We start from the raw sequence: 12,633 nt of genomic DNA, 5'->3' as shown, positions 1-12,633 counted from the left end.
TAGGGCTCGGGTTGTCTATCGGTCCATCCCTCCATCCATCCATGTATCAAACAATCCATCCATCCTCACCAGAGTGCGACCCAGAGAGAGAAGACAGCAGCGTGTTTTGTTGAGTGGGTCCATCGTAGATCTCCACCACGTCGTTCAGAGACGTCTGGAATAACACAAACTGACCAAAGAGGACTGGAGACAAAGAAAAGAGGGGAAAAAATGACACATAGAGAGATGACTTAACCACAGTTGAACGGTGCCAAATTATTATTCCATGCCACTGTGTGAGCCTGACCTTCCAATGATAGAATTAACCTGTAACACCCAATTCAAATTTTATTAAGCTGTAGTGTCAACTTCTATTTGAAGCCAACTGCTGGCACAAAATTACATATCGGGACACTTAACAGTCGAAACACCACCTCATCTTCATCATGCACCAGTCCAACCAACCGAAATCTCCATGATTAGACGGCAAAGGATGTTGTCATGGCGTGCGAAAATGCTGTTGTGGGCAAAAACTGACTTATTTTGTTGAAATTGTGATACAGGTTTACTTGCGATTGCTTTTAGTGCAGTGGGGGAAGGTTTTTCAGTCTTGATACTTCACAAGCAGGCATGAGCGGTAACCTGTCAAACCCACGTCTCTAAACCCATGTTTTACTATGTTGTTGCATCGTGCACTGGCCCAGGAATTAATCCCAGGCCTCCCATATAATAGCTGGAGATTCCTTTGCTAAACCATGAATTTTACGGTGCATCTGTGGTGGCAGGTAGCATTATAAGACCCCCCGGAGTTCTGAGAACTAATTTTTGCTCAAACGAGTCTCTCTGTCTTGGTCGATGGCTGTGTCTCCAAATCAATCGCAAGTCGCCTAAAGATGCAAATCTGTAGGTGTTGTTGTGGAAATGGAAATTAGTTTGTCTGCAGCATGCAGAAAAAAAATGTTCTTTAGGATAAATTACATTTATTTCAGCCTCAATAAAGCCAGCTCCCTGACTTCACACACGCACACACACACACACGCACGCACGCACGCACGCACGCACACACACACACACACACACACACACACACACACACACACGCACACACACGCACACAGAAATATCATCTCTCCCTCTCTCTCTCTTGGCCCCAGAGGCTGAGGTGTAAAGGATTATATCTGAACAGTGCCAAGGATAGTCAGCTATAAGAAGGTCACTGGTCACTTTGTACAAGGCTGTTTCTCTCTGCGGAGCTCTTTGAAAGCACGAGTTGCATTTTTTTTTGCTAAAAACTGCTCTGACTCACAAAAGATATGTTGTCTGCTTTCATGTAAATCCTTGTTTCATGTTAAAATAATGACAAGTGAAACGGAGCACACAAAACAGTGGATTTTCAATTGGAATCTGACAACAAAACAAAGTCGCAGTGAAAGAGGTTAGCTCTATGTTATGGATGGATCCCACCTCTAAAGTGCATGTCTTGTAGCCATGTCACGGTCGTACATAAGGATGCGTACTTGTGTACTGCATAAGTGGCATGCCGTTGAGTGGTCATAAAGAATGACAGATTCTGGCCATCAGCAGAAACACTTAAAAGCACCCACTGTGTATAGATTTTAAGGAAATCTGAGTGATTAAGGTTTAAATCAGCCCTCGCTGTAATATCGACATAACGCGGAGCAGGTGGAGGAGTTCACAGCTGAACAGATTTCCGGCAGCAGGACGCACATTGAAGCATAAGAACATTAACACACACTGGGAATAGCTTACACGCCTTTGGATAGCACAGAGGATTTCACTCACACTGAGATGGTACAAAAAAAAAAACCATACACATAACGCCACAGAAAGCCACACACAGGAACATAAAATAGCAGTGCTGTCCTCCACTGTGTTAACCACTTGGCTTGTTAGGAAAGAAATCCTTCTGCACTGCGGTCAGTGCTGGTAGATCTGTTTAGTCGTCCAGGTTTTTGCCCGTGCAAAGTTTAAATCAATCCACTGGACTAGTTATCAAATGATTGAAAATGTTTCACTGTTCATTTGAAAGGCTTCTCCCTGCTCTTGCCATCAGATGGAGAAAACCTGGGCATCGATCCCTGTGGAGTTGCCATGCCTCCCGATGAGCTGTCTGAGTGGGCGTCCTCAGCAATGTCCTCATTCAACAGGAGGTATGGCATCTCCACAGGGAGGAAAGCCAAAGGGTTTTCCCCACCTGTTGTTAAAACTGAAGGAGCCATTTGTATGAATGGTGATACATCATTAACCCGTTAGTAACCACTCCAGTGATTTGATCGCAACTTCTCTGATCGTCAAAATGTGAGGATAACGCAACTTTGAGCCTGTTTCTGCTGTTAGATCATAAACGACAGGCATATTTTTCACATGTTATAGATGTATTTTCTCCCAAAAAAAAAAGTTTCATGAGTGACGGCTGCTAAACAAATCCGGGCATGCAGTAAAGCTCCAACACTTGCAACTTCACAAAGCAATCTCTGTGTCTTTGCTTAGTGTGGGAGGTTCAGGGAGGGGTTGCCTTTGTGTATTATACAATATGTAGGCCAACCAAATGTTCGCTACTCTCAGTCAAAATGCCTACACGGACCTGACACCCCAAAAGCTGCAACGCAAATATAATGAGACAGCAACCATCAACAGCCTCAGGGAAAGCTGTTATTTATTCATAACACCACAGGGCATAATTGGACATCATATCCAGCAATTAGGGATTGTTTGTAAAAGCCCATGACGGATCCAATAAGTCCGTCATGGTAATAATCAGTCAACCAATAATTTAGATGCCAATATGTAATGCCAACATCCTGGATATTAAATGATATTGAAACTCGGACAACACAATCCCAACTAAATGTCCTCTGAGCAGCTTTTTCTAGAGGTTTTAATGGTGTCTGTTGATGAAGATAACTTTCGCGCTTATTTAATGTCAACATAGAGCTTGCAATTGAGCTGCAACTGAGCTTCCATGTCAACCAATCCATCATCAGCACAATTAGGGAAACTCCAATTGCTGCGACATACACAGTTTAGTTGAAAGCTATACCTTGAGTTGGGAATGTTCTGACAAACTACTATTTCCAAGGTCAAGAATAAAACTTAAATGTTTGACTTGTTAGTGACACAGCATTGATAAAGTTGATTTGGAAATATGTCACTGACTATAATCTTCTTCAGTACATTTCTTCCGAGAGAGAAAGAGAGATAGAGAGAGAGAGAGAGAGACAGAGAGAGGTAAACTACAACTAAAAGAGACTCACATTAGCTCTAATGTCCCCAACACAGCCTCATTTACTGTCTGTACAATATTCCTATCTTTATGATGAGTCATTTATGTCTGACTTGAGGACCACCACTCAGACGTGGCAAGATAAAAAACAGTCTCATCTTTAAATGTCACTTTAATGATAAAACACTGGCCGGGAATTAAATAAATAGCCAGCGAGCATTTCTTTGATCATGTGTCATACCCAGAGGGGGTTTCCTTTCGCCAGTCCACCCTACTAAAAATGAAACAAATTTTAATGTCTCTTTGTTTCACCGAGTAAAAGACCGATAGGAAAATATATGTCAAAGAATATAGTGATCACAGGTTTTATTCTCGACTGTTGTCTCACTTCACACCTTTCGAGCGCTGTGCACGTTAAAAGCTAAATAATACATTCCTTGAATACAGACTGCTTTTGTATTGCAGGTTTTGCTCTATAACATCCAACAGAGTCATACAGGTACAGTATGCAGCTCTGTGAAATGTTATCCGATGGATGGTATCCGCTGCAAAGGTATGTGTGCAATTTTCTATGTGCATTCATGGATGAACTTACCAAACTCTCTAGGTACAGATATAGCGTAGACACAGGACTGTCCTGAAGTATAGTTTCTGGGAAAGTTCGGGGATAAAACGGTCCCCTCTGATCCTGTGGAACGGCTTCCGCAGGGAGCTGGAGAGAGAGCACACACATGCACAGATAAAAGACTCACAGAGAAGCACATATAGGAAATGACACCGTGTTCTACTAAAATAACTTTAAGCTGTGCTCGAGGACGTTATTTATCCTGGTCGCTGTACTTAGGGTGTGTTACCTTGGCAACTAGGCAATGCCCTGTTCCAGCCAGGTCTCCCATCATCTCCCATACTGCAGGTGAGGGTAGAGTAGCCCTAAAGACAAAAAGAAAAACGTGTGAATGCATGCCATCCATTCCTCCATCCAACATACCAAAAAAACCAAAAAAAAACAAACAAAATTACCATCCGATCACTCACTCATCCAGCTACCCATCCATTCACTTTTCTGTACCTGTAAAACATATCCGGCCTCACAATAGAAGGTAACAGTAGAGCCAAGCTTATAATCGGATCCAAGCCTGGTCCCATTCAGAACAACACCTGGGTCGAAACATGATTCCCTCAGCTTGGCTGGATACAGAAACACAGAACCAGAGAGTAAGTGGGAGTGAGGTTGAGGCAAAGAAAAAGTGACAGGCACACATAAATAATGAGACAAATTAATAATAACTAAGTCCCTTGGTATAATCAAATGAGGCGGACATTTCCTTCTTTTTTTTTACAGCCTGGTTTGACTGTTTGCAAAGACAGAGCAAGAACCATAACATCATCCCTCAGCCTTTGAATGCTACATGAACACATTGTAAATTATGACTTTGGCCCCCTTCCTAAAAGATTAGGCCACTCTGCATCAACTTAAGACTTAAGTCCCGAGTCCACATGAAGCCAGTGTTGATTCTTTTAAGGAAGCGAGTCGAACCCACCCTTAGATGGACTGTTTCAACACTAATTCCGCAGGGACTGTAGTGTGAAAGCAATCATTCCTTTTCATCTTAAAATCAACATTACCCATACCGTCATCAGCGTGGGTGACTTTATCAAATATGCATTTACATAATGTTCATGGGTGATGCAGTCGTCTTCTTTGTTTGGTGTGAAAATTAAACACTTCTGGAGACATCCTGTCATCGCAGGAGACAACAATACGTCGTTATGCAGAGAAAACCTTAAAGTAGTTTCCCCAAGTTACCTTGGTTATGACAAACAGATAAGACAGAAAACAGCCCTGAGCGCAATTACAACAAGTGGAGTGGATTAAAAGTATTTGTCAACAAATGACAGTTTGGTTAGGAACACCTCCCTTTGTGATATTGGTCTCCCTTTTTTTGTTTTTAATCTCTTCTCAATGGAAAAAGACGCACGTTGAGAATACTTCAAGGTGACATCTAGTTATAAACAATTAGATAATGGATGCAGACAAAAAAAATGGAACGCTATATTCGCTTGGGTAGTCATTATTATACTTCTGATCTTCCGATGTCTCATAATACGAATGCTACCTGTTTGCTTTTAAGAAATGCCATATGTAGACATACTTTAATCTCCCCAAGCATGCAAAACATGTGAGCTTTGCTGTACTAACTTTCAGTAATTAAGAGGCACAAACACTACACAGTATACAAGGACAGCGGTACTTTTACCTTTGTATTCCAGGTGAAAGCCAGTGTAGGACACAGACCCATCACTGCGGAACGCTAAATGCATGGTATTCGAACTGCTTTCTATTCGCTCCGGGAGTTTGCTGTCCTGGAAGCTACCAATCAGAGGACTGTTGCTATCCGGACCATCGTAGATATACAGGAAGTCGTAGTTTGGTTCAATATTGAAACTAGAGATAGATAAAGAAAAAATTATAATTTGGATAAGAGGTAGGCATGCGGCATCAGTGGCACAGAAAAAGAGACAAGATAAACATTTCCAGTTCCAGTTGAACTTCAGCATATTTACAGTATGTGTTTCTCCTTTTTTTCTTGCATACTAGTAAACATGAGCAGAATGTTTCCGGGAGTGATGTCAGCTTGGCAGATTTTAAGAGTATTTTCAGAACACTGAATGGTAGAAGTAAAAAATGCAACATAGAAAAACAGTGTGATGGCACTGGAAACTGTTTTTGATCTAAGCATACTGTATGATGCAAGATAAACAAAATGAAGGCTCACGAGCACCTTTTCATCTGATATTGAGTTCCAATTTTCTTTCCCCAGCCTTGAAGGGTCGAACATGTAGCGGACATAAATTCATTCCCGCCAGAGGATGAATTCTAATGATTTTCATAATCTCGTAACGTCCTTCTCCAGCACCAATTACGACTGCAGCTGAGGATACTTTTACTACTCTTTCTTAGCTGTAATAGCCCTTTCGGAAAAAGCAATAAATGTGTGCTCTGCAAACACACCCCTGGGAAATGAATATTTTATCGTAAAAAAAAGTCTAGTTTACTTTCATGGTTCAGTAACACAGCAGGTTACCTGATGAAGGCCAGCGACAAGACGTAGTCAGAGTTGACAGCGATGAGCCAATCACAGTCCTTGGAGTGAGGGTAGGGATGCGGGTAGTTGGGAGACAGTATAAATCCATTGGAGCCGGTTAAGTTTCCTCCACAGGGAGCTGCGATGGGAACAATAGAAAAGTCTTAAAATGCTGTAAAATGTGAGTGTTCTCTAAAACTCAACAGAATGAAAAAATAATCTTAATTCAGCAGTCTGGAGAGAGGTGGGAAATGAAATATATGTATTCAGGAGCGAGTCCAGATCGCTAAACATTATCTTTTTTTGCACAGTCCTCCTATAAGTCACTCACAGACGTGTCCTTGAGCGAGGTAGTGAGCCCTAAACCACTGCACTTGTGTATGCAGTACATCTATTGTGTGTCCCTATAGATATATGGAAGCTGGTGTTCTCACCTATGCAGACAGGCGGGCTGGGCTGCCAGTAGTATCTGTTATCCACTTGTATACAGGTGATTTTGTCGTCCCCCTGGAGCTCGTATCCTGGGTCACACTGAAAGGACACCGAATCCCCCGGCTCACGGCCATCTCCACTACGACTTCCGTTCATCGGTACCCCTGGGTCCCTGCAGGCTGTCGCTACTGAGCCTGGACAGAGAGGGGGACAGGGAAACAGAGATGGGGGTGGAGGAGACAGAGGGGGGAGCAATTAGAAAAAGCTGTGTCGGAGTAACTTTTCACTTTCCTGCATTATGAAATATCCGTTAAGATAATTTGGCTGGTTAACTGAGATTTGGAAGTAGAGCAACTATGTAGCTTTAGATTCTCACTGTGAAATGTTGAAATTCAGATTTGTTGTCATATAAAGATCTGCTAAAGATGTATATTCAGATACAGAGAGAGACTAACATTAAAAATCAATCTAAAAGCAATCACAAGTATATCACAATTTATCTCATTTCCATAATGTTTTGTACATTAGTTCTTACTAGAGAACTGAATAGCGAATCCTGACTTGCTGATGTAAAAATCCGTCTCGAACTGAACGGTGACGGTGTTCAGTGTGGAGTGGATTCCCTCAGGGAGCAGAGACCCACTGATCTCTGCCAAAGACATTTCATTCTCAGGAGGTCCGTCCCAAACCTTCAGCATGTCGTGGCTGGCCTCCGTGTCAAAGGACAGGAACTGAAGACTGGAATGTGCATAAAAAACAAAAAATAGTTGTTTTTCAGTTTTACCGCCTGAACAGCATTAACATCTGATTTTCACACTTAATCACATATAAATAGATAAACACACATAATCACATATCCAGATTAGCTATCAACACTGTGAGGAAGTTATTCACAGTGAATTATACTGATTTAGGCACTAAAATGAACAACTTCTGTTTTAACTCTACTCCCGCTTTTGGGTGGCCAACATTACCTCACGATGTTTCCTGAGTCCACCTCGATGCTCCAGGTGCAGCGCAGATTATTATCGTAAGGAAAAGGGTATCCGGGCGAAAGAATACTCCCTGAAGACTCGCCCTTAAAACGACCACCGCACTCCGCTACAAGAACCACGCACACACGCACATGCACACACGTGCACACACACACAAACACACACACACAGGACACATGAAACGCTGTTAATATATAAAAACATTGAAATGCCACCATACTACATGCATCTACATCTGTCTGATTATCGCAAGCGTGGTGACACGTTACAAATACCATCAACTCCGGCAAACAAAGAGCCAGCTGATGAGTGTTTATTTGCTAATTTAAGCGTGCGAATGATGTATGACCAGTTATCTGTCCGTGGCAATTGTTTATCAAGGCAATCAGCTCCACTTGGTGCACCTCAGTAGCCACTGAGCAGTGATTAAACAATCACCGCAGAGAGAAATGGATTAAGGGAGAAGCTAACTCTTTCTCCCCATGTCTTTCTCACTCAGGCAGCGGAAAGAGGAGGAAGAAGAAGAGACAAAGTGCTGATCCGGCATTCATCCCGCATGAAAAGCACCACGCATTATATAACAGAAAATAATTCCCCCTTCTCTCTTTGTCTCTCTCGGTTATATATTCTCACAATCTTCATCCACTCGCCGCTTCCCCTCCCTCCCCGTGTTCCCCCTCCCTCAGGCTCCCCTCCCCTCCGTCGCTGGAATATATTATCTCGAGTAATAGGAGTAATATCAAGAGTTTGGACGGGGGGAAAAGAAAAGGAGAAGAGGCAAAAGAGTGAGAAAAAGGAGAGAACCAAAGGGGGGTAAAGTAGGAAACAGTAATAATAAGAAGCAATATAATATTAAGACTGGAGGTTAGCTGAGGTCACCGTGTGCCACTGCTAAAATATAAAGTCAGAGAATATCAGCCAGTGGTTTTATGACTCTTTCATTATTGATAGTGAAAAAAAGGAGAAAGGCTTATTAAGCTGAATCCAAAATCAGAAAGTTCACAGGCAGCGTTGAAGGAAGAGAGGTCTTTAAAACGTCGGGGCGTGCTGTTACTCTTATAGCTCACATCTGGGGCACAGCTGCAGCAGTCTATCTGTGTGTCATTCTGTACAGGCTTCGCATTTGATTGGGTTTAATTAGAGAATGTAACCATTCGACCAAATATTGAGCGCTATTCAGAAAGCTGTGTTTGTTGTGTTGAATGAGTACTCAGCATTTAGTCACATGATATTGTTTCTTATAAAAAGCACTATACCTGTTCTGAGGCGGCTCTGTAACTAGTTTTCTATTAATCAATTAGGGCTGGGTATCGAAATGTGATACTTTTGTTGCACCAACTGAACTGCAACAGTATCATGGAGTGTCGAAAAATGTCTTGTCAGTCTGCACAAGCTTTCAATTGCGTCCACATCAGCATGCTTGTTGTGCCAACATCTAACACTGCTGGTGACTGGCTGTCTTGTAGCATGCAGGAAAAACACTGGGCAGCAACAAGAGACGGGTCTCAACTCGTGTATGTGTAATGTGTCGGTGTCTGTACCTATGTCGATTGTTTTTGGTTTTTTTTTACAATACAAAGCCTTAAAAATAATAAATACAACAACCATTTAGCAACCCATTTCAACCATTTTAAGCCCCAATCCTTCTAACAACAGATACAGATAATTTAGCTGGGTAAACATATACAGATGGACCGTAGTGTCCTCGCTATTCCAAAATCTTAGGCACTATACACCAACACATTGAGGAGTGTATGTTTATGCATTTGTGTGTTTGTGAGTTCTACAAGCCTTTATGTTGCATAGCCAGTAAAAGACCATTATTGACCCGTTGACATCAATATTCAGAGCTATGGTTTTTTTCCTCATCAGCTTCAGGCCCTGAAAAATGAATTCAAAAGGCAATAATTCTGTAATGGAATATTTGGAAACATGTCAAGTTGCTTCCCGGTAGGTTTTACTTTGATTTCATTGCGGTCTGTGGCAAAACCGAATCGATTAAAATGTGTTTATGAAACAATTCTAACAAACAGGTTTGTCTCTTAGCTCTTTACAGAGATTAACAATGACATAAATACAAGCAGAGAAACACATTAAGTAATAATTGGACGTGTGTGTGTTTGAATATGTGGTTGGGCATGTTTGAGTAGAAGGCGGTAGAAAGCTCCGGGGAATCATGAGGGCAGTCTCCAGGAAAAGAGAGTAAATCACGCACCGCTGGAAAGGAAATGGATCAATTGGGTGGAGGGAGTCCAGGTGGTAAACTGTCCTGAATAAATAGGCTTTTCATTGAGACCTTAAAACTACTGCAGTGTGTGATCTCATGAGAAAATCAAGGAGGCGATTCCGCAGGAAATTGGCCTCCACCTGCTTTCCTTTCAGATTATTGAATGAATGTCCTGTGAGTGGAGACTTTGCATAAAAGCAGCGAGCGATTCTGTACCAGATTGTGGAGCAAGACTTCATGCAGATAATGCTTCTTGCTACTTAAAAGGTGTCTGCGCACCAGCTGAGTCCTGCAAGAAAAAACACCCAAAAGAGAAGAAGGGTCTAATTACCTTGATATTTACTCACTGAATATATCCTGCTCTTTATTTGCGCTGTTGGTGATTAAAGTCTGCAGAAGCTTTATGGCCGATGCATTTCACACAGCCCAAAAAACAATAAACCAGCCAAAGCCAAAGCAACACTGAACCCCCCTCACCTTTACCTTGCAAGCTTATTAAAGAGCATAACTCAAGGTCCAACCTATAATTAAGTGTGCGTTACGTGCCTTTGAGCGACTTAATGCATCTTTTCAAAGTGTAAACGGCTTTACGCGTTAAGACATACCGATACAAGATGGCAGAGGGTTATCCCAGGCTCTCCTTTCGCCTGTCATACACTTCAAAGTGGAAGCGCCGTGCAGGGTGTACCCAGGCTCGCATCTGTAAGTGATGCTGCTCCCAGAGAAATGGCCTTGGTCGTTGACCTTGAAGCCGAACTGAGGCACGCCAGGGTCCTCACAATGGGACAGCTCGAAACCTATCAAGAGAAAAAAAAAAAGAGACTTTTACTGTGTTTACATCTTAAAACACTCGCCAAGGAACATCTAACAGCCACTGGAGAAAACAGAATTAGTGTTGTTTAGCTGCACAGCAATATTCCCCTCATATCTGGCACACTCAAGTATTCTGTTTATGAGCTTGCTGAGATCACACGTCCTGTTTAGCTCTCATCCCGATTTAATATAAAAATAACAAGGAAAAGATACATGAGACATGGCAATAACATGAGCGATACTGGAGCATGTATACACCTCATCCAATTTATGTTGTTTTTCACAGTTAGTCTAAGCTCGGCTTCCATGGTAAAATTCAGAATATTTTGTTTATTCATGTGCACAATTTTGTAGAGCGGGATATGAAGAGGTGTATAAATAGCTTATCCTTATAAGACCTTAACTAGGATTTGATCTACGGTATTACCTGGAAGACGGGGTGCGCCCGGCTTTGATTTATCTCCTGGAAGACTGCAGTAGCTGCATGTCTAAATCCTTCAAAATGGCTATTTGCAAAGCTGTACTTTACAATTTGGCAATCTGAACACATCTGCCATCATCCTGGCGTCTAAGGTGAATGGTTGCCCGTCTGAAATTGTTCTCTGTATGTTAGACATCATGCATTATTCACTGAACCACATCTCAGGGTTTTATTGAATCCAAGCCCTTATATCAATCTTAACTATAAACATAGTGAGGAATACGTTAGTTGTTTATTGCTACAAACAGAAGCTGCTGCTGCAATCTCTCTCAGTAAATGTTCTTTTTTTGTTTACATGGCAAACTAAGTTCAGTGCGCATTAGTATGAGGAAGCTGAGGAGAAGTGGATTGAGCAAGCAATGCTCCATTCTAATCACACACCAGAGACAATGCGCCTTTAAAGCGCAATGCAAATTTCGCCACACGACTCCATTCAAACAATTAGATTTTCTAATTTCAACTCGGCATCTGAGAGGGCAGAGCGAAACGTGGGTGTGCTTTGGTGAACATCAGAGCGCACCTTTAACACCCGATCCTGCGCTGAAATCAGAGCTCTCTGAAAGCTGTGTTAATCAAACGTGTCAAGCTTCTTGTGATCATCTCAGCGGTGGAATTTAAAATCAGTGCCTTGGTGGTTTCACAAATGAGAACCGTTTAGAGTTAAATTGATTCAGCAAATATACGTTACGTTTGTCAGGAATCAGTACAAAGGGCACTTTATTGCTGAATTGATGTGATACCAACTCACAGATATTCGCTGTCAGAAGAGAACCACACACATTCAGGTTTTAGGTAGCATTGTGTTCATGTATCGGTTTATACTGCTTAGCAGTGTGCACTCACTCGAGTAGACCAGTTTGAATCCTTCCCCTGTACTTTCTGGATCACTATAAAATTCCAGCCACAGATGGTTCGAAGTGGAGATCAGCGTCAGGCCCAACATAGACGATCCCGTGAATGCCCCGAGGACATGGGCTGTGTTGTCTTTACCGTCATAAATCTGTAAAAACAACACAATGCACTCGAGATGTAAATACAACAGAAAGACCAAACAGTGATAGTCCAGTTTAGCTTGCAGTGGAGTTAGTGATTTTTATTTATTTTTTTGTCATCACTGATCAGTTTGAGTCAGAAGAATCGCTGAGAGTGTGTGTGAGTGTGTGTGAGTCTGTGTGTGTGTGTGTGTGTGTGTGTGTTTACCTTGAGAATATCTCCTTGGGCAAGATGAAAGGTTCTAGCAGAGATGTTGATGCCTTTGCCAGCTTGAACCTAGAATAAACATGAAATCTGTATTAGATTTATAGACCAACAAAGTGTAAACAACATGCACTCACAAAGCCTTTAAGACAGTCATTAACTTTCATAATTTTTAAAAA

General features: G+C 41.9%; 1 protein-coding gene across 9 annotated transcripts in view; it reads right to left on the bottom strand.

The window, feature by feature from the left end:
* The window catches only part of csmd3b (CUB and Sushi multiple domains 3b), a 376,450-nt gene that overhangs the window by 62,393 nt on the left and 301,424 nt on the right, over nucleotides 1–12,633 (bottom strand). For all 9 annotated transcript variants that reach the window (XM_030411810.1, XM_030411811.1, XM_030411812.1 and 6 more), the window contains 12 exons: nucleotides 12,458–12,526; nucleotides 12,101–12,257; nucleotides 10,569–10,760; nucleotides 7,716–7,842; nucleotides 7,277–7,479; nucleotides 6,744–6,935; nucleotides 6,310–6,448; nucleotides 5,482–5,669; nucleotides 4,293–4,411; nucleotides 4,078–4,153; nucleotides 3,819–3,935; nucleotides 70–183 (listed from right to left, as the gene is read on the bottom strand). In XM_030411810.1, coding sequence (XP_030267670.1) covers nucleotides 70–183; nucleotides 3,819–3,935; nucleotides 4,078–4,153; nucleotides 4,293–4,411; nucleotides 5,482–5,669; nucleotides 6,310–6,448; nucleotides 6,744–6,935; nucleotides 7,277–7,479; nucleotides 7,716–7,842; nucleotides 10,569–10,760; nucleotides 12,101–12,257; nucleotides 12,458–12,526 — 1,693 coding nt within the window. The remainder of the gene's footprint in view (nucleotides 1–69; nucleotides 184–3,818; nucleotides 3,936–4,077; nucleotides 4,154–4,292; nucleotides 4,412–5,481; nucleotides 5,670–6,309; nucleotides 6,449–6,743; nucleotides 6,936–7,276; nucleotides 7,480–7,715; nucleotides 7,843–10,568; nucleotides 10,761–12,100; nucleotides 12,258–12,457; nucleotides 12,527–12,633) is intronic.

The sequence above is a fragment of the Sparus aurata genome, chromosome 3, assembly GCF_900880675.1.
Source record: "Sparus aurata chromosome 3, fSpaAur1.1, whole genome shotgun sequence".
Classification (NCBI taxonomy): domain Eukaryota; kingdom Metazoa; phylum Chordata; class Actinopteri; order Spariformes; family Sparidae; genus Sparus; species Sparus aurata.
The sequence above is the reverse complement of the archived record's forward strand: the minus strand, read 5'-3'. Positions and strand labels throughout refer to the sequence as shown.